Source organism: Muscardinus avellanarius (assembly GCF_963383645.1).
Source record: "Muscardinus avellanarius genome assembly, chromosome: 17".
Taxonomy (NCBI): domain Eukaryota; kingdom Metazoa; phylum Chordata; class Mammalia; order Rodentia; family Gliridae; genus Muscardinus; species Muscardinus avellanarius.
The window spans coordinates 18,906,669-18,929,749 of NC_137803.1; the positions used below are offsets into that span (position 1 = coordinate 18,906,669).

The window sequence follows — 23,081 nt, forward strand, 5'->3', positions numbered from 1 at the left end:
ACAGGGCAGACCCCACAACATGAATTACCTAGCCCAAAGTAGGTGGAGACTGAAAATCAGATGCAGAGAAACAGATGTGGAGACACGTAGGTCTACTTGCTTATGTTTCTTGGTAAATTAGAATTGGCACTAGGATGGAACGCTAAACCAAGTGCTCGGGGACCAGAGGGGAAGATGCGTGGACTCTGCCTGACGTGGCACTGTTAGCTGGAAAGTCCGGGGAGCTTTGCAGGGACAATGGCCACAGAACGCGGGCTCATGAGATGAAGAGGAGGAATCGGGCAGGGAAAGGAGAGGCAGGCCATTGCAGACAGTCGACAGCAAGCGCCACATTTACTGAAATATATGTGCAGGACACCAGAGAACCACAACTACAAACCTGATTTATGAGGACAAATTCCCTCCTTTTCTATCTCTCCTTCCCACCTAACCGTTTGCCTGGGATAACATCATTTTCACCAAACTGATTGCTGCCAGATGTGACTATGATTGGGGTGTGATACCACTAAAGATTAGGTATTTTTACACAAAATAAGGAGAAATGAATGCGGGCATTAGTGGAAAGATTTTTAGATATATTTTTTACCCATTCCAGTCTACTGAGGGCACCAAATAGAATCTTATCCACAACTACTACATACAAATTATACTTCGTATCCCTGAACACTGCAATAAACTGCCTCCCTGAGATGGCTGACTAATAGGTTTCCATCCAAGGCAATTTTAGGGTCTGAAATACTATGTATATAAATCATCATGTGAGTTTCACATCGGAAAAAATTTAAAACCTCAAAATCACCGTCACTGGCTCAGGGCCTTCCTGGCCATCCATCACTCTAGCAAATTTCACCATTCACATAAGTCAGGGATTTTCCATTTACTTACGGGGTGTAGCCCTTGGTGGGCAAAGGGCCTTCTTACACACGAATTCAAAGTAAGAGGAACAATGGCATAGTGTTAAACACAGAATAACTGAACGTTAATGCTCAACAAAGGGAGAGGACACATTTGGTAATTACACTAGAGGTCGTATTTCTGTATTTTGCTACTTGTAACTACGAATTAACATGACTACATTTTTCTAAAGATTTCTCAGTATTCTAATTGGATGTCATACTGTATGAAGGAAGAGTAGTGGTACCCAGGTCCGACTGCACGGGAACATATACATATCCCACAGAGGAGAGGCTTAGATGAGTATATCAGAAGTGTTGGCTTTCACAAACTGTTGTTCTTGCCTTCAAATTGTAAGCTCCTGCTAGTTTCATCATATAGTTTGTTTGGGGGCTTTCACTTACACCAATGATATTTTACACTTTTATCTTCCCAAACACTAGAATAGGTGGGTAGAAGTGCCAGAGTTAAACCAGACCCGTTCCCAAATTAGCCCATCAAAGGGCTCTGGATTCACATCCAAGACTCTCCACCCAGTGAAAAGGAGAAGAACCCGGGAAAGCAGGTTGGTTTCCGCATCTCCCAGGGAAGCGCCTTCCAAGTACTCACCCCTCCCTGTCCCGAGCTCGACCCTTCCTCTCTCTCCTGGCTCTTCTTCCTCAGCCCACACTCTCAACTGTCTTCAACACGGCACCTGCCTCCCATGGCTCACTTTCTCCTTCCTTCCCTTCTCCAGGAAACTTTCCGAACATCTTCTACACTTGGTGCTTCTATTTCACTCCATAGCTGCCCCAGTGTCCAGGGAAGATAGTTCTGAAAAAGGACACTAATGACCTCACGACAAATACACTCCAGTCCTTCCAAGGCCCAATGTCACTGCATCTAACACAAGTGGTCCCTCTCTACCTTCCTACAGTGACACTTACTAAGTAAGCATCTGGCTGGGCACAGTGGCACATGCCTATAATCCCAGTACTTTGGAGGCTGGGAGAGGAGCATCACAGGCTCAAGGCCAGTCTCAGCAACTTAGAGAGGCCCTGTTTCAAAATGAAAAATAACAAAAGAGCCGGGGGTGTAGCTCACCGCCAGTGACTCAGAGGTAGAATGTCTTTGGGTTCAACCTTAGTACCCAAAATGCCATAAACAAACAAAAAAACAAAACCAGTCAAGGTAGGTGTGGTGGCATACACCTGTAATCTCAGTACTTGGGAATTTGAGACAGGAAGATCACTAAGCAGCCTCAGCAGCTTTGAGAGCCCCTCAGCAATCCAGTGGGACTCTGTTTAGTGGATTAAAGCCCCTTGATTCAATCCCCAGCATCAAACAGCAAAGCAACAACAAAACCGAAAATTTCAGTCAACCAGAGATCGCATGTGGTGTTATTTGGTAAAGGTATAAGTAATATGTTAAGAAGATGGCCTGCGTGTGTTGAATAATGCTTTCTCATAAAAGACTGGCCATAGATACTGGTTCTTGGGAAGAGTTACCAGGGAATGTCTTGGGCTTAAGGATTCTATCCATGAAGTAGAAAGCAGTTGGTGCCATGAAACTCCCTTCTTAGGCCCGTGTGAGATTTCCTGCTCAGCACCTTTACCTCCTGGGCATTCTACCTGTTAGCATAACCGTCTTTGTAGAAATCAACGACAAAGCTGAAGGAATTGAAAAAGTGCCTAGGATGATTACTCTTTTACCTTACATTTCTCTCTCTGTTGTCTAATTAGTCAAAAGCCTGGAAAAAAAAATGAATGGGCTCGATTTGCAAAGGTCAATAGCTTTGTACTCCTTGTAACGGGTGAAGGAATGGAATTTAGAAGTCAAATAAAGCCTACCGAGAGCAGACTTTGTGTTTTTTTGCTTGCAAAACTCATTCAGTCAAAAATTTTTGTAGTGCTCAAATTGACTTTTTGATTCACTGTGAAAAGGGCACTCCAAGGCACAGACAGGGGCAGCCCAATGGCGTCGTGATGGGATACCAGGCCTGTCTACCGAACTGCTCTTGTCCTTAGGAGAATTGTTATGATATGTATGACCTTTGAAGAATCAATTAAACTTGCTTAACATTCTACCCCAAAGTGTCGAAATATTATCATAGAAAAATGAATATGTTGCTTGTATTTTTTTTACCTATTTACAAGTACGTATAAATTCAGTTTTGATTGTTCCACAGGATTAGTAGAACCAAATTTTATATTATACTAATTATGCAAGACTGTAAGAGGAGAAACACATTTCTTCAATTAAATAGAGAAAACATTTGTTACCTACATTCTGTGAGACAGATTGAGAGGTACTAGAAATAATATCTAATAATAAAATAATTATGACCTTCTAACTTGTAGGGTACTTGTTACTAGCTTTGTTGATTGTCCAATATAGAGATGTTTTAAAATTTCATTAATTTGGGACATAGTCACAGATAGGCTATCCCCCCAAAATAATCTTTTATCATAATAATTATAATCAGAATTTTGTTTGCTCTCTGAATGCTTGCATTCTCTTACTTTTTTTCTCTCTCTCTGTATGTATGTAAGATCTCTCTCTCTAGTATATACATACTATATATAAATGTATATATCACTGGCGGTGAGCTACACCCCCGGCTCTTTTGTTATTTTTCATTTTGAAACAGGGCCTCTCTAAGTTGCTGAGACTGGCCTTGAGCCTGTGATGCTCCTCTCCCAGCCTCCAAAGTACTGGGATTATAGGCATGTGCCACTGTGCCCAGCCAGATGCTTACTTAGTGTCACTGTAGGAAGGTAGAGAGGGACCACTTGTGTTAGATGCAGTGACATTGGGCCTTGGAAGGACTGGAGTGTATTTGTCGTGAGGTCATTAGTGTCCTTTTTCAGAACTATCTCAGTTAACTTTTTCATGACCTTTTTCATTTTTTATTTGAAACAGTCTCACAAAGTTGCTGAGGCTAGCCTCAAACCTGCAGTCCTCTAGTCTGAGCGTCCCAAATATTGGGCTTGCAAGCATGCACCACCATACCTGGCACTTGACTGGTTATTTTTATTTTATAAATTTTCTAATTCCCAATGCAGAGCACTACTTAGGCCAGATGTTGTGGGATCAAAAGAATATGCTTATAATCTTTCTATCTTAGAGAGAATATAACCACTTTGTTTTTTTTAAATAGATATCACAGCCAGGTTTTTTAATCCTTTTCCAATTAAATTAAATTGATACATTCCATGTTTTTTGCTTGCTTGTTTGTTTGTTTTTGAGGGTTTGGGGATGGAACCCAGGGGTATTCGACCTCCGAGCTACACTCCCTCCCCTATTTTTAATTCTTTATTTTGAAACAGGGTCTCACTGAGTTGCAAAGAGCCTCACTAAGTAGCTGAGGCTGTCTGCGAACTGCAATCCTACGGTTTCAGCCTCCCAAATGCTGGGATTACAAGCGTGCGCCACCACGCCCGGCTGATATATTCCATCTTTACCAACTACAAGGAAGCAAGTGTGAGTACAGGTGAACCCTCCAACTCCATCCTCAACACCAAGTCCTTCTACAGCGCTCTACCACTAATCCTCTCCACCAACACAGGTAGTCACTGATCTCCCAAACTCTGCTCTGAACCACACATCCGCTGAAGCCGCCACCCGGCCTTTGTCCATCCAAAGCAAATTTCTCCCACACTATCACCTCCACTTTATCTCACACGCATCCCCGGGTCATTGTGCCCTGCCTGATTTCTGCCCAAACTGTCTCTACAAACACAGCTCTTTTAATGACCACCAATGATTTTCCTAATTACTATATCTAAGCACACTTTACTCCCCATTTTTTATATTATTTCAGTCCTCCAATCAACTGTTGGCCTTTCTACAGGTGGGTTTTCAGGTACGTGTGTGATCTAGACTCTGCCTGTATAAGTTTTCCTTCTCTGTCTCCCACTGTCTTGTCTTTATTTTCCTGCCACCTACACAGGCATCCCATCTTCAGACTACTTCCCTTTCCACACTCTGGTCCCTTAATGGTATGGTCATCTAAAGATCTGATGTGAAAATCATTTCTTTCTCTTTTACCGAAATGGTAATCAAAGCTAGGGGCACTCTACCACTGAGCTACATCCCCAGCTCTTTTTATTTTTTATTTTCAGGCAGGTTCTCACTAAGTTGACAAAACTGGCCGCAGACTTCTGTGGTCTTCCTGCCTCCACCTCCAGAGTAACTGGGATTGCAGGTGTGCACCACCGTACCTGGCTTTTGACAAGCACTGCATGAAAGATAACTTACCGGGAGGATGGATACAGGAGAGGTAGAATTATTGACTCCAAATACAGAAACTGTGTAGCTACAATTGACCAAGCACTGAAGAATTTTCAATATTCCAGCAAATGGGCAGATCTGAAAACTTAACAAGGTTTTACAAAATAATGCAAAGTACCAGGGAGTGAAAAGCTGGCCGTAGGTAAATGCCTAGCGTAATGCCTTCATCCAGCATCACCAGTAGGAATTCATTGCAAGGCACTTGAAACATATGAAATTATCTTCAAAATCACTTGACCTAATGAGTTGCCAAAGGTCTCTCTTTATATATAGTTCTAGATTATTTCTTCTCGCAAATGCTCTCATGTCTATGCAACTAATGTTGCTCAGTCTACATATTACGTGCCTTTGGTTAAAACACTTAAGCCAGCCATGCGTGGTGGCGCACGCTTGTAATCCCAGTATTTGGGAAGCTGAGACAGGAGGAACGCACAGGTTCAAAGTCACCCTCAGCTACTTAGTGACACTCTCAGCAACTTAGTGAAGACCCTGTTTCCAAATAAAAATTAAAAAAAAAAAACACTTAAGCCTGGTTTACAAGGATTGCTAATTGGTATTCTCCCTGACTTAGAAGAAGGATCAGAGTACTATGACAACACTAACGCTTGGTTGGGAGAGGTTGCTGCTTCGGTAGACCAGGCAGCATCCTACGGTGCCCTTTGGGGCAGTCTTCTCACTGACCCTGCTCTTCATTTACCTGGAATCACATTATCTTCATGCATTTCAACAGGAAGCTTTCTATGGAAGACCAACTTTATGGAAGTGGCCGCGATACTGAGCTGACGGTAGAAGCCGTACGCACTTTGGTACAGGACTCGAGTGTGCTTGTACACGGCAGCACACTGCGCCTCGTACTTCTCTGTTTTCGATTTCACACGGAACAGGCTACTTGACCAGATCTGATCAAGATGGTGCCAGCAGCCTTTCATGTAGAATAAAGGAAGAAACATGTCCCTGGACCAGACGTTATGTATAGCTTCTTGGTCTCGATAACGATGTGCTATCACAGGACCCAGAAGCAGAAGGCACAGTAATCTTAAAGATCATGCCCCTTACTGTGTTATTATCTTTTCAAAAGAATTGTTGGTCCTGACAATGGGAATCTTACAAGTGAACGGTTTTGGAGAAGAGAGAACGCTAAGGTAGGATCTACTTTCCATATTTTAGTCAGTCTACTGGACAAACCTGAGCTAGGACCTGTAGTTCTGGAAGATGCCCTGACCAAGGCATTTAGAGCAATATATTCTCAATGCAAAGGAGAACTGGCTCTGTAGCTGGAACCACCCTTCAGTAAGGATCATGCTCAGTTAAGCAGTAAATTAAGGGAAAAGAAGAAAACAGCAGAGTTGATGGAAACTGCCAACCTTCTCTTTAATTCCATTGAGCCCTATTATATGTGGGATTACATTGCATGTTTCTTTTTGAAGAATGCTGAAGGAGGGCACTGCACACCAGACTTCAGCCTGGTCCTGGAGATACGGTGAGCTATCTGACAGCTGCCTGATTTCTTCTTCCTGGTGGATTTTTTGGTTGCACATAGTTTCTTTGGAGACTTCTATTGAAAATGCCCTTGTTTCTGCTCAGGATGACTTCTGCCCTCTCACTGGAGAGACTCTGATGTTAAATAATCCTCAGTTCCTCTTCTCCTTCTTTACTGGAGCTATTTGGTTGTGCCCAGGGCAGATCTTTGGGTCTGGTACAGCTCTGGGGCACAGAATGAGAGAGTGCCACAGAACTCTCTTTCCGTCCACCTGTGACCTTGCAGCTCTGCCCAAAGTCAATGACTTTGGCACTGCCTTTCTGATCCAGCAGGATGTTCTCTGGCGTCAGGTCCCTGTGTATGAGGCCCTTCTTGTGGCAGCAACACACCAAAAACAGGACCTGCCTGAATAGCCGCCAGTCCTCCTCCCGTAGCTAAGTGAGCCAGTGCCCTCTGCACACATGCTCCATCACCAGACAGAAGTCCCAGTGAGGATATGGCAGGCCAGTCTGACCCAGGCAAAGGTGCCCTGCCCAGCATCACACAGGATCTTTTAATGGCTCCTGAGGGCATCCTCACAGGGAGAGCAGCCCTGAGGCCTGGCCTAGCCTCTCTACTCCCTCTCCTAGCACTGTCCACAGAAAGCTACAACTGAAACTAACAATGCTAGCTACAAAACAAAACAACAAGTACAACAAAATAACAATGCAACAAACAAAAGACACACACAAAACAACAGAGTCAAAAGCCCAAACCAATAAATCAGATCCAAAGTCACCAAACCACCAAATGAGGTAGCTACCTTTGAGTCCAACCGGTCAGCAAGCAAGAGCTCTCCGTACTTGTGGACAAAACTCCCGCCATGGCCGGGGCCTTACATGGCCAGACTCCCCCACGCGGCTCCTTGCGGAGTCACAGGAAGAAATGGCAGGGTCACGGCTGGGCGTGGCCCGCTGCGCCTGTCTCACTTTTCAGCCTCCAGGACCTTTGCCTCTTTAATAAGAATGAGGACTCCAGAAACGTTTTGCTTCAGTGGATTATGAAGACTGATATTGACTTGTTTCAAAATTACAATTTGTAAGATGCTTAAAAAAATAACTTAAAGGTAATTTTCTCTTTCTATCCTGTAATTCTAATCTAAGTTTTTGCAACGTGGTAACAATAACCAAAGTGTACTCCATCAAATTTATTCACTCCTTTCATTCATTAATCCATTCAATGAACACTCATTTAAAAAGGAGTTTGTTGGCTGGAACTTAAAATAATCAAGGGTTAAAGAACAAAATAGAATGAGGGAAACATATATTTAAACATAAGGTCTTGAAGGCCACTCTAAGAAGTTTGAATTTGAGCTGGGCGTGGTGGCACATGCTTGTAATCCCAGCATGTGGGAGGCTGAGACAGGAGGATCATGGTTCAAAGACAGCCTCAGCTGCTTAGTGAAGTCCTTTAAATTCAGTGAGACCCTGTTTCAAAATAAAGAATAAAAAATAGGGCTGGGGGTGTAGCTCGAAGGTCGAATGCCCCTGGGTTTCATCCCCAGCACTGCAAAAAAAAAAAGAAGAAGAAGTTTGAATTTTGTTGTTGTTGTTGGTACCGGGGGTGGAACCCAGAGGCTTTCTACTTCCGGGCTATACTCCCAGGCCCATTTTATAATTTATTTGGAAACAGGGTCTCACTAAGTTGCTGAGAGCCTCACTAAGTAGCTGAGGCTGGCTTCGAACCTGCGCGATCCTCCTGTCTCAGCCTCCCATGCGCGGGGATTACAAGCGTGCACCACCACACCCGGCTAAGAAGTTTGAATTTTATTTTAAAAGCGATGGGAGGAGGCCAGGCATGGGGGATGAACACCTGTAATCCCAGTACTTGGGAGGCTAAAACCAAAAGATCACAGATTTGAGGATAGCCTCGACTCCAGCAACCCAGAGAGACCCTGTTTCAAAACAAAAAATACAACTGGGCTCGTGGTATAGCTTGGAGTAGAATGCCCCTGGGTTCAATACTCAGTGCCACACACACACACACACACACACACACACACACACAGTGACAGGAGGCCATCAGAGCTTACTTACCCACTGTCACTACAGCCAACAAGCCAACAAGTTACAGAGACACGATTTGAATACAAACCAACCTGTCCCCAGAACCCAAGCACTCCTTTTAACTGCATTCCTAAAATGAAGCAAAGGCCTCTCTATGAGGAAACTGCACCCATAACTGAAGTCAATCATGCCATCTTCTGATGCAGTGGTTGGCAAAGTCTGGCCCAAGAGCCAGATCCAGCCTACCACCTGTTTTACAAATAGTTTTACTGGAAGCCAGCCACGTTCATCGGTTCACGTATGACTGATGGCTGCACTGATGCTGCAATGTAGTTAAGGCACTGAGATAGACCGCCTATGAGGCTTTAAATATTTACTACTCAGCCCTTTTCAGAAGGGCTTTGCCTTTGCAGAAGGAGTTGGCGCTTCCCAGCTGTTCATCCTCTGGAATCTAGGGACAGTCATGACTCACATATTTGCGGTGAGATGAAGGAACAGAGTGTTCCTGGAAAAAAATTTTGACAATAGCAGGTACCTCAAAATGTGAACTGTGGCTGGGCACAGTGGTGCACGCCTGTAATCCCTGTACTGGAGAGGCTGAGACAGGAGAGTACAGGTCCAAAGCCAGCCTCAGCAACTTAGCGAGGCCCTCCGTAACTTAGGGAGGCCCAGTTTCAAAATAAAACATAAAAAAAAGAAAGGGCTAGGGGTGTAGCTCGGAGACAGAATGCCCTTGGTTAGATCCCCAGGAACACACACACACACACACACACACACACACACACACACACACACAAACTGTGGTCTAATCCAGACTACATTCCAGCATTTATTTAGAAAAAAAAATAATCCATACCTGCTCTAGCTCACCATCATGTCACTTATTTCTTGCAGGGACTTTGTTCCACACACCCTGTCTCTCAGTATGACCGAGAAGAGAAAAATGCCTCCTATTACAATCCTCCCCCATGCCCATTCTAGGGTTTGCACATCTCTCTTATCGGCCCTGCCACTCTCCTTTAAACCAGGCTCACGTCTCTGAAATAATCATAATTGTCAGAAATCTTCTGTTGCTCACATGTGACGACATACGTATGTGACATACATTCACGATGTGCAACAGCTTCCAGTCGGCCCCTCTTCTACGTCTCCACTATTTATTTCTATAAATAGGATTATGCCTAATCCTGTTTGTAGTTCCTATTACTTCTCCGTTTATCATTCCAGTGGTCATACAATTAATTTCCCGCACCAACATTTATGAGTGCCCTACAAATGTTAGACATGACAAAGTATTTCTTAAACAAAAAATCTTTCCAAACTACTCAATATCACATCATCGCCCATTGAGCTAAGTCCTTGGCTTTGCAATTAAGTTCCTCCATAGTAAGATTCCCATCTCCACCTCCAAATGGACGTCCCACTAAACTCCCTGAGCACGTACCATGTTTCTCTACCCCGTGCCCTTTAGGATGCAATTATATGCAGTTATACTACAAGGTAGTTATATTGTATTACACATTGGAAATAAAAGAAAGACTTAACTCCACTCCTCAGAAACTTCAAAATCTACTAAATGGAAGGTAGACATAAGATAAAAATAAAATTTCCATACAGGATGAAAAGTGTCTTAGGGAAGGTATGAATCGGAAAGTGTGAACACAAAGAAAATGTCAGAACTCTAAGACATTGTTGGTGGGACTGCAAATTAGAGCAGCCACTTTGGAAAACAGTATGGAGAATCCTCAGAAGAATGGGAACAAATCTACCATTTGATCCAGCAATACCACTTCTGGGTATCTACCCAAAAGAAAAGAAACCAAACTACCAAACTAATGCATGTGTATCTAGGTTCATAGCTGCACAATTCACCATAGTCAAACTGTGGAACCAGCCAAGATGTCCATCAACAGATGAATGGATTACAAAACTGTGGGATATGTACACAATGGAATTTTACTCAGCCATCAAAAAAAACTCAATTACATCATTTTCAGGGAAATGGATAGAACTGGAGGACATTACGCTAAGTGAGATTAGTCAGTCACAAAAAATAAGAAAGCAGATGCTTTCCCTAATATGTGAGAGTTAGGGAGAAATGGGTCATAGGAGGAACTCTAGATGAAAAAGGGAAATCTTATAGAGGAGCAAACAAGGCAACCTAAAGGAGGAGAAAGGAGGGGAGAAGAGGAAAATCTCTAAAACACACAATGTACTTAAACATAGCGAAGTCAACCACTAAGCCAAGCAAGGGAAGGAGGGACGGGGAGGAAATTGGGTGGGAATTGGGTAGGGGTTAAATCAGTGATATGTACATGTATGTACACACAAATTTTTTACCCCAATATGATGTATGAATATAATATACCAATAAAAAAAAGAAAATGTCAGAACTTATTCTGCCAGAGATGGCAGAGATGCTACAGGTCAGAGCTATCATAAAGAGAAAAGAGATAAACAAAATATAAGTGAGGAGGGAAAAAGAGTGATAATGTGGTATGTAGGATTTTTGCTATTTCAACCTTTTTTTCTCCAGAGCAGTGGTTTTATTTATGTATTTATGTATGTATGTATTTTGCACTTTTATTGGTACCTTATGGTCTCACATCCTAATGTAAATCATGCTGACAATGACATACACGCCCACGGCTCTTGGTGCCCCCACCTCGCCATCTCCCTCCTTCCCAATACAGAGTACCCAGACTGGGTACATATTGTGTACATATAACAACATGATATATGCCACATGTATACACATAGTCTATGGTAGTATTTCCATTAGCCAATCACAAAGAGTGAATGGTCATGTTTCCTTTAATATGTGCAGGATAGGGAGTAACTGGGATACACGAGAAACTCCAGATAACAGAGATCAGTACGTCATAACCCTCGTCCCAGACCCCAAGAATGTAAGTTATTATGAAGGAATATAAGACACACATCTTAAGAAGAATACACAGGGGTTCAAATACATGCAACTTTGCAAAGATTCAATGTAGTAATGAAGAAATGTTTCCTTAACACCTTCTTGGTTTTTTGGTGACAGGAAAAAAATCACAGGATAGCAAATTCTCCATCTTTGGTTGCAAAATTTATGTATGCCAAATATTTATAATCAGCAAACACTAGCTTCTTCTAAATAAGCCTGATTACCAGCACTAGTATAACAAGGAAGGCAAACATAGTACAATTTCTATAGGTATCCCAATAGGGACTTTACTTCCCGTTGACAGGACTGTGCAAAAGATAAGAGCCAGTAGCCTAGAGCTAAGTCTTATACTAGGTCTCTTACTGACTTTGTTTTGTTTTTTAACCTTGGGTGGGTTTATTTCTCCTGAGATTAGAAAGTCATCCAGAGCACAGCTCTTTAAATATTTCCCGCAGAGGGAGCCTCAAACTCAACATGAGAAAAGAGTTCGAGAAATCCCTAATGGTCCGGCCAACATACATTTTTCATAAAGTGATTATCCTCCTGCAGCCTCAGCTTCCTAAGCCTTTTCCCCTTCTATAATTGTTTTCCTTGTAGGCCAGGCAACAATTACCCCTGCCACAAGACTGAGGAGCTTCACCAGCAATATATTTTACAATACATAAGTGTAGTGTCTCTGATATCTACTGCTTTTATCACTAATTGCACTATAAAATGTGCTATTAAAACAGGGACAAACAAGATTGTAAAAATCACATAATGGACCATGGCCACTTACAAAAGCCATTCATAAGTGTTACTGTACCACTTGTTTTTTCTTTAACTTTCCAGTTACATAATTATTTTTCTAAATTTTTATTCCTGGAGGATACCATCAAGGAAATGAATCTATTTGGGACTAGCATAACGATGCGTGCACACTCTTGAATGTGCTGTTTTATACATTTGCTCAAAATAAAAAACCATGCAGCCCATCGGCCGGTACAGGAACACGGAATCCCCTAACTCAGTGGGTCCTTGAAATAAACAACACAACAGATGCATTGAAAGTATGCTTTCTCCTCGAACTCAAGAGCATGGGACTGAAGGCTTGGAGAGGAACACAAGAGGATTTCATGATCCAACTTATGAAATATACACTACGATGCAGCCAATAAAACATTTATGTCCCGAGGAAAGAAAGAATGATCAAAGAGTGAGATTACTGCCAATTACTGGTGGATGGGGGTCAGCGGTGTGCCCTCGCTACTGCGTGCCAGTAGCTCTCACCAGTCGTGGCTAATTGTCAAGTCTGTAGATGAGCCTTTCCAGTCCTAGGCCACTTACCCATTTAATAGAGGGATATCAAGGCTGAGACAGAATGAAAACAAATGTATCTGTACGACCCATAAGTAACTATGATGAAGTTAGCATAAGGATTTTAAGTAGTGATGCAGATTAAATAATGGTAGTGTCTCTAGTCTTTATCCATTCTGAGTGACAAATTAATTTTAACAGGATTAATATAGCACAGAACAAAAATACCACAAACCAAATAGTGGCTAGCAGCTACACAGCTAAATAAGTAACCAATTAATGAATCGGTATTGTATGAATTTTTGTTTTGTTTTATTTTTTTATTTTTTTATTTTTATTTATTTATTTATTTTTTGGTGGTACTGGGGTTCCTGGAAGCCCTTCTACTTCTACTTCTGGGCTACACTCCCAAGACCTATTTTTACATTTTTATTTGGAAACAGGGTCTCCTAAACCAGCGCGCGCGGCTGGCTTCGAACCTGCACGATCCTCCTGTCTCAGCCTCCCAAGCGCGGGGATTACAAGCGTGCGCCACCACGCCCGGCTGTTTTATTTTTTTTTGAACCCCAAAGCATTCTACCTCTGATCTGCAATCCCAGCCCTTTTTTGTATTTTATTTAGCAGGGTTTTGCTAAGTTTTTGAGGCTGTCTTCCAACCTGCAATTCTCCTGTCTCAGCCTCCCAAGTACTGGGAGTATACGCATGTGCCACCATGTCCAGCTTGCATGCTGTTTTTCAATAGGCCAATCTTCTACTAAGTGAGGAAGCAACTTATATCTTGATTATCAGGTAATATAGTGGGAATGAGTTTAGGTCTCACAGAGAATAAAATAATTTTAGTGTTTGTGAAACTCCATCACACTTTTTCTCAAATATTTGTTCAAATCCTTCTAAAGGACTAACCTTACTAAAATCAAAACAATTTTAAAACAAATGTTACATCACAATTAAGGCCATCTTAACTGTATCTTTTTCCACTTGGGAACATTTATTAGTGCTCATTCTTTCAACTAATAGACTATCCAAAAGTCAAACAGGTAATATACTTAATGTTTTCTCTAATTTCAGATTGTGATGTCACTTAATTCAGTCAAAGTAATGTAAAACTATATTGGAATGGCAAAAATAATTTGCTTTTTCAAAATGCAAAATACTTGAACTACTGTACTCCAAAATTATGCTGGGCAAACCTAAATAAAAACCCGAAGTTTATTTTTCCAACAGTATCATCTCTCAGAATTCATTCTCTACGATATACCAAAGCTAGGCTACCAAAGGAAGTTAAGTAGGACCTACACGCTGCATGAGTCCCCGTATGAAGCTCACCTTGTCAGAGGCATCCGAAGCCAGCAGGTTGGTTGCGAGGGTTTGCAGCTTTTGATGGGCCATATTTTTAAGGGCAGCCAGACTCCGTCTTGTCATGGCTTGTTTGAGGTTGACTGCGGGATGACTCAGTGAATCGACTGCGGCAGGTACTGCTTCGTCACAAGCATTCAGTATTTCTACTGCTGTTATCCCCATCACGCAGCGGTCCAAAGCCCCTGCAAGGCAGCACATCCACATAGGTCACAAAACTGGAAACAGTAAGCCTTTTTTATTTTATTTATTTATTTATTTTTTTTTGGTACTGGGGATGGAACCCAAGGCCATTCTACCTCCAAGCGACATTCCCAGCCCTATTTTTTATTCTTTATTTTGAAACAGGGTCTCACTGAGTTGCAAAAGGCCTCACTAAATAGCTGAGGCTGGGTGTGAACTACAGTCCTGTTTCAGTCTCCCAAATGCTGGGATTACAAGTGTGTGCCACCATGCTCAGCTGTTAAACCTTTATTAAGTTTAAAAAGGCATTAAATTTTTGATGTTTTATTGGTGCTTCCCCCAAATTATCTTCTGTATTTCCCTTCCCAACTTGTCTTCCACGCAGATTACCTCACTCATTCCTCTCTCTTAAAGGCCCCTAAGGACTTCCCAACAAAGTCAAGTTCAGAGCTAAGAATTCTACAACCTCCTTTAGGCTTTTCCATTCTGCTCCTATTTCCTATGTGGGGTTCCTTGACTAATTCTACTTCACTGTGCTCTTATGAATATACAATTCAATAACCTGACATTCCTCCAAGTTGCGTATCAATAGTAAACAAAGAAAAACCTTACTAAAATATATATCTATATAGCCTACAAAGTTTCTCTCCCTCCCCCTCCTCTCCTCCTCCTCCTCCTCCTCCTCCTCCTCCTCCTCCTCCTTCTTCTTCTTCTTCTTCTTCTTCTTCTTCTTCTTCTTCTTCTTCTTCCTCTTCTTCATGGTAAGAATCAAGCCTCATTTACCTATACCTCCAGGCCCATCTGCAGATTATTTTATTTTTACTCTCACAACCCAAATATTTCCAATCTGTTTGGGAAAATAGTACTTCTACACATAACTACTTCAAAGTGTCTTCACTTGGCCTTACTTTCCATTTATCTCCATCCATACATTTCTTGTCCAAATTAAAGTGTAAACATCCTCCTTGATAATGCAGGCTTTGTCCCCTCCTGCATCGTTACCTTTTCGATCTTTCTTTTTATTTTTTGTTTATTTGTTTGTTTATTTATTTGTTTTGGTGGTACTGGGGTTCCTGGAAATCCTTCTACCTCCAGGCTACACTCCCAGACCTATTTTTATATTTTTTAATTTGGAAACAGGGTCTCTTAGGCCAGCGCGGCTGGCTTCGAACCTGCGCGATCCTCCTGTCTCCGCCCCCCAAGAGCGGGGATTACAAGCGTGCGCCACCACGCCCAGCACCTTTTAGATCTTTAATGTCATATTCCCAATGTGTTGTTCCCTGGAAATTTGATCCATTTCTCACTTTTCTGCTTTATTCTTTACAGCACTAATGACCTACAAGCACACTATATATCTAAAGTCTTTTACCTGCCTCTCCCCACCCAGAACTATAAACTACAAAAGAGCCAGAAGTTTTGAGCTGTTGCATTCTACACTGTATACCTGATGCAGAGGAAGCACTTAGTAATTATCTGTCAATTAAAGGGAGGCACAGTTAGCAGCTTTAAAATGCAAAGTCCTAACAAAAAGCCAGTCGAATAGAGTTGGAAGGAGATGAACGATGAAGAAAAGGCTGGGACAAGAGGATCAGAGGTCTGATGCCAGCCTCCGAAAATGAGCAAGATCCTGTTTCAAAATAAAATAGAAAAAGGGGGCTGGGAGTGTAGCTCAGAGGTAGAATGCCCGTGGGGGGTTCAATCCCCAGGGCCAAAAAAAGAAAGAGAAGAGAAAGGTCGTCACATAGCTTGGCACGAAGGGTTGAAGAGGAAGAGCTCTGAGTCCAGAGAGGCCAAGGCAACTAGAGTTTGCAGGAAGGAGTGCAGAACAGGGAGAGTGGAAAAATCTGAACAGAAACCTGCAAAGGGCCCTCTTTATGTATCGGGCAAAATGCTGAGTAGTGCAGGACTGAGGAATCTATTCAAGACTCAGAAAAGAAACACCTGACAGGATCCCAGGGTGCAGGCAGCACTGTGTGTGAATAGTGCCAGCTCTGACCGGCTAGAACTGAAACCTTCCCATTCACAGAGCCTCGACTGGGTAAAGTGGTCAGAAAGGTCCTGCGGAAGCAATGGATAATAATTAACCCTACAATTAAGCACTTCTCTGACCCTGCTTGACAAGTCATGAAAACAAGACTCAAAAGAATAAAACCCCTCCATTTGTAATAGCCAAAATATGGAACCAACCCAGATCACCATCAACAGATGAATGGATAGCAAAACTGTGGGAAATACACACAATGGAATTCTATTCAGCCATAAAGAAGAACAAAATTATATCATTTGCAAGAAGATGGAAAGCCCTGGAGAGCATCATGTTAAGTGAGATCAGCCAAGCACAGAAGGAGAAGATACACATGTTTCCTCTAATATGCCCAAACTAGAAAACACAAAGGATACCAGTGGGACTCCAGATATTAGAGGGGAAATACTAGCTAAGTTTTAATGGGAAGATAGGAGAGGAGAAAGGCCGATCTTGATTAATGAGGGTCTACACCTGAACATGTGTAAAATTATGAATAAGACATGGTTAACCTGGACAACCATTGGTGGGAGGGGGGAAGAGAAAACGGGGGCTGGGGGGGAGAGGACACCAAATATAGTGTAAATGTATACTATTTATGTTCAATAAAAAATTGTTAAAAAAAATAAAAATAAATTAAAAAAAGAATAAAACCATGTCCCCTTAAAAAACTCAACAAGATTAATAGGAATACTCAACATCCAAAAACAGTTCACACTATCTGGCGTGTAATAAAAAGCTATCATTTGTGCAGGGAAGGAGGAAACTATGACCAATGATGTAGGGGAATCAAATAAATAAAGATCAAGCTAGAACTGACAAAGATGTAAAATTAGCAGATGGGCATCAAAATTTATTATAATTGCCAGGCGTGGTGGTGCACGCTTGTAATCCCAGCGCTTGGGAGGCGGAGGCAGGAGGATCACGCAGGTCTGAAGCCAGCCCTGCTGGCTTAAGAGACCCTGTTTCCAAATAAAAATATAGGAAAAAAAAATAGAGATCTGGGAGTGTAGCCTGGAGGTAGAAGGGCTTCCAGGAACCCCAGCACCACCAAATATATATATAAATATATATATATATATATATATATATATAATAATTGTACCCCTGATGTTCAACAATTTTGAACAGAGACATGGAAGACATCATAAGACCAAAATCAAACATTTAGAAAGGAAAAGTACAATATATGAGATAAAAGACAGACTAAATGGGAATAGTGATAAACCGTGATAAAATAGTGCAGAAGAAAAAAATCAATAAACTTCAAGACATAGCTATAGGAACTATATATAATGAAGAAGAAAGAGTTTAATAAAAGGATCATTGGTGAGCTTTGGATCAAGTTCAAACGGCCTAGCAGATATAGAATTGAAGTCGCAAAAAAAAGGAAAGAATATGGAAGACAGAAAACATATTTGAATAAATTAGAGCCATTGGCTCTCTAAAAAATTTGTGGAAACTATTCACCTACAGATCCAAGAAGTATAACAAACCTAAACACAAGAAGTATGAAGAGAATTACTGTTGCTTTAAAACAGAGAAAATATGCGTGTTATGTACATAATACAAAGATGGTAGCAGATTTCTCGCTCGAAACATTTCAAGTGGAAAAGATAGTAAAGAACTTGAAATAGATAAACTGTGAACCTTCAGTTTTGTACCCACAGAAGATATCTTTCAAAATTGGCAGTGAAATAAAGAATCACTTATAGACATACAAGAGCTAAAAAAAAAAATCACTGCCTGCAGATTTACCCAAAAAACATTAAATATTGGACAAAAAAAAAAACTGATTCCAGATGAAAGTCTGCATCAGCACAAAACAATAAAGTGTAAGGGATACAGCAATTCCACCGGTGAATATATGTCATTCTTACTATTCAAGTTTCCTTAAAATAGAATTGACTATTTAAACAACAACAAGAACAAAAATATGAGTGAGAATCATGAGAATAAGGAGGATACAAGTGACTGCAGCAGTCTATGTAGCACAACAGTAACATTAGAAAGATAGAAGGGAGCCGGGCGTGGTGGCTCACGCTTGTAATCCTCGCGCTTGGGAGGCGGAGACAGGAGGATCTTGTAGGTTCGAAGCCAGCCGCGCTGGTGTAAGAGACCCTGTTTCCAAATTTTAAAAAAGTATAAAACATAGGTCTGGGAGTGTAGCCCGGAGGTAGAAGGGTTTCCAGGAACCCCAGTACCACCAAAAGAAAAAAGAAAAAAAGAAAGATAGAAGGGTACCACACTGCAGAAGATCTTGTCTCAAAGGTGCTATGAACTAACACTGTTCATGGCTTATTCGTTAAGACAGTTGCATGGAACAAAATGCTATTCTGTTTTATTTTCGGAGATTAATTGACCTGAGATTTATTTCTTGAGATTAATGAACTGAGTACAAGATGGACTGGGAAGCAAAAGAAGTAGGCAGGATAACCAATAAAGATAGCCGAAAATATGATCCTTGATACACATGTTTTTGATCATCTATGTTTTATATACATTGTCAACAGACAAAAATACATTAATTCATTATTTTCTGCTATATTTGATTAGTCCTATTTAAGAAGAGGCCTTGGGTGCTTATTTCATGAATTCACTGTAAAAATAGAAATATTAGAAAAATAAAAGGGGCAGATAATGAATACAAAGGAAAAAGGTCACAGGAAAAATAAACTGACAAGACCTTATGCCCTAAATTATAATAATATTTGCCAAGCATTAATGACATTTGCATTTGCTCAAGGCCACCTAATAATTATACCTATAAAAACAGAAATAAGATGGGAGAATAACTTTTGTTATGCAGCAAATATGATAGAAAGGAACAGATGAGAATGCTGCGTAGGCTTGGCCATGGTTACATAAGAACATTCTGTTACACCAGTCTTGGCTTACGGCTTGCTTCTATTTGCCAAAGAGATGGATTCTGACCTTGTCCAAGGCCCATGGGAATGAAGCGCACATTTACTGGAATATCCAATGTGAAGAACGAGACCGCTGATTCCAGAAGCACACAACAGCTCCAAGTGGAAGTATTCACTCTCTAGGTCAGTAGCCTACCTTTAATAAGTCTAAAGAGGGAGCAAAAGGTTCATCGGGCCAGATCTCGTTGCTAGTGTTTGACTAAGCGTCTAACTATCTAGAAACATCAAAGAATAACCTCCACGGCCTCTATATCACGACCCAATTGCTAGTACATCTAATAAAGATGTCACCATAAAAGAACCAAAGCGCCTGGACTTCTGGCCCTCTAATTAAATTTTACATTATGAGCGTCAACCTCCTTTCATTAGGGAATAAACACTGAAAACAAAAACTTCCCAGACGAAGAGGGAAAACAAAAGCTAAAAGAAAATGACACCTAAATGCAGAAAGACATTTTTAAGTGTTTTTTTTTTTTAAGCTAAAAACAATGAGCGTAACTCAAAACAGCCAACGGAAAACTGCTCGAGACGCAGGAGCAGGCTTAGCTTAGTGCAGTGTGGCTTTATTTGTGAAAATACATTCCCAGAACACTAAGAGGACGGACCCGGCATCTGCTTAGACTTTAAATACACCTCATACAGCGGGCCATTGCTGCATCGAATTTATCTCGCTTCATTTTTTATTTATTCAATAAATAAATAAATTTAATAAATAAATAATGTCGATACCTTCAGGATGTACCTTACTGACTCTCCGGGGACCTTTATATCACTAGCTACAGCTTGTACAGGAAGAAGAGAAAAAGAATATATACCTCCTTTGGTTGAAATACAAAATAAACTTGGCTTTTCTATTTTTATCTTGATTTTAGATTTACTCAAATTATCCTGAAGATCGGAGGGTAATTGTACAATTTCAAGATTATATATGTTCACTCTACATTGAGTTAACTATATGGCACTCATAAAAAATCCTCCAGTATTCCTGTAGTTAGTTTAATTATAATAAACACATTATAAGAAGAATATCCTCTAGTAACCCTAGAGTTGGGGGCAATTTGCTGTTTCCTTTTAGAAAAAAATTTAAAATTGCCGGGCGTGGTGGCGCACGCTTGTAATCCCCGCGCTTGGGAGGCAGAGACAGGAGGATCGCGCAGGTTCGAAGCCAGCCGCGCGCTGGCTTAGGAGACCCTGTTTCCAAAATGAAAATGTAAAAATAGGTCTGGGAGTGTAGCCCCGAGGTGGAAGGGCTTCCAGGAACCACCAAAAAAAAAAAAAATTTTTAAATAGCCGGGCGTGGTGGCGCACGCCTGTAATCCCCGCGCGTGGGAGGCAGAGACAGGAGGATCACGCAGGTTCAAAGCCAGCCATGCGCGCTGGCTTAGGAGACCCTGTTTCCAAATTTTAAAAATGTAAAAATAGGCCTGGGAGTGTAGACCAGAGGTAGAAGGGCTTCCAGGAACCCCAGTACCACCAAAAAACAATATATATATATATATATATATATATATATATATATATATATATATATATATATATGTGTGTGTGTGTAGCCCAGAGGTAGAAGGGCTTCCAAGAACCCCAGTACCACCAAAAAAAAAAAAAAAAAATTACTTGAAAAGTTACTTTGTTTTTCAGGAAGATCCCATTTGTAGAGAATTTCTCACTTCTCTACATTATTTACGAACATATTTAAAGTATCTAAAATAGTCACATAAGCCAGGCGTGGTGGCACACGCTTGTAATCCCAGCATTCGGGAGGCTGAGACAGGAGAATTGCGGTTTGCGGACAGCCTCAGCTACTTAGTGAGGCCCTCTGCAACTCAGTAAAACACTCTTTCAAAATAAAAAATAAAAACAGGGCTGGGAGTGTAGCTCAGAGGTAGAATGCCCCTGGGTTCCATCCCCGGTACTGCAAATAAATAAATAATAGATGAATAAATAAATAAATAAAACAGTCATGTACCTAAGAATAGAAAATTTTCATGAAAATGATACTATCTTCCTTTGTCATATTTATTTAAACAAGTCCTGGACAAGTTTACCATACTTTTCTGCTTAAGATCAACTAATTTACTATTTATATTTTAATACAGTGTTTTACAAATGTCATTGCTGTAAAAGCCTATTGAAAATTAATTCCCAAAGAAAACACCTGTAAATGTAGGTATCATCATCCTGCCAAATTCAACAAAGTAACAAGTTAAGCGGCACATTTCTTTAATAATAATAGAAAATATATACACATGCAATGCATATACACACAAACTTATAAGCACACACACATTATAGACATACACACTTCGCATGTTTAACACACAGTGAAATATCTCATTTTATTCTCCCTGCAGCACTACAAAAGAGAAAATATTACTATACTCAAGTCAGATGACTTGAGAGAGACCCCAGTGGTAGCAAGCTGTGGATCCTAAGTTCAAACTAAAGGATATGACTCCAGAATCAAAGACAAACTTGGTACCTTGAGCTTGTGGAGTGGACCAAACCAGCAAACAAAACTACAAATGGCAGAGAGAACGTGGCATCATGGACACAAAAGTAAACTGCAATATTGATTATGCAGTATGATATTCATTCTGTTTTCAAAAATGTCCAGAAACTAACCAGAAATAAATATACCAAAATGTTAACATTTACAACTGAGCGGTGGGCTTCGAGTTTGCCTTTCTTCTAATATTTCTGTGCTTTTAAATTTTAATCACAAGTATGAATCTCTTTTATAACAAGAGTAAGAAAAGTTACATGCAAGAGTAAATAAGTAAATAAGACTTCAAGAACATATTTAAACTGAGGACAATAAATAAGATGATTTAAGAAGCTTATTTAAAAAAAAAAAGCTTAAGGAAGCTTCGTAGTTCACAACAGTGCGAGAAGAAATATACATATAGTCTCATTTCAAAAAGGACCGTTTCGCTGGGCGTGGTGGCGCACGCTTGTAATCCCAGCATTCAGGAGGCTGAGACCAGAGGATCGCGGTTCGCGGACAGCCTCAGCTACTACTTAGTGAGGCCCTCTTCAATTTAGAAAAATAGGGCAGGGGGTGTAGCTCGGAGGTCGAATGCCCCTGGGTTCTATCCCCAGACCCGCAGGGGGGAAAAAAAAAAAAGGACCATTTAAATCAAACAATAAAAGGGGAAAGGGGAAAAACAGTAGCAATGTAATATAGTACAACTAGAAAGATCACGAACATCTTTGCCTGCATTTGTGGTTGAACCCAGGGGCATTCTACCTACGAGCTACACCCCCAGCCCTCTATTATTTTGTATTTGGAAACAAGGCCTCGCTAAGTTGCGGAGGCTGGTTTTGACCCTCTGATGCTCCTGTCTCAGCCTCCCAAACACTGGGATTCCAGGCATGTGACACCACACCCCTCTTGCCTGTGCTTTTAAGATGAGAATTACTTGTTCTGGATTACAACTCCCATACACGAAATTTCTGGAATTTGAAATGTTAAACATTATTTCTAAAACTTGAATCCTTCATTTTAATTACTTCCTACAATTACATGCCCTTCCTACAATTACATGCCCTTCCTACAATTATTTTTCTGCTGTTCAAATACAAGATGATTATATATTTTTCAACTGTTTCTGAGACTGATACAAAAAATGTTTCTTTTATCCTGCTCACCATTTATCTCTGAATTATAAAGAAGTCA

General features: G+C 40.9%; 1 protein-coding gene across 2 annotated transcripts in view; it reads right to left on the reverse strand.

Moving 5' to 3' along the window:
• Positions 1–23,081, reverse strand: part of WDR7 (WD repeat domain 7) — a gene marked incomplete at both ends in the record, with an annotated part of 323,548 nt that overhangs the window by 248,562 nt on the left and 51,905 nt on the right. For both annotated transcript variants that reach the window (XM_080714515.1, XM_080714514.1), the window contains one exon: positions 14,243–14,457. In XM_080714515.1, coding sequence (XP_080570641.1) covers positions 14,243–14,457 — 215 coding nt within the window. The remainder of the gene's footprint in view (positions 1–14,242; positions 14,458–23,081) is intronic.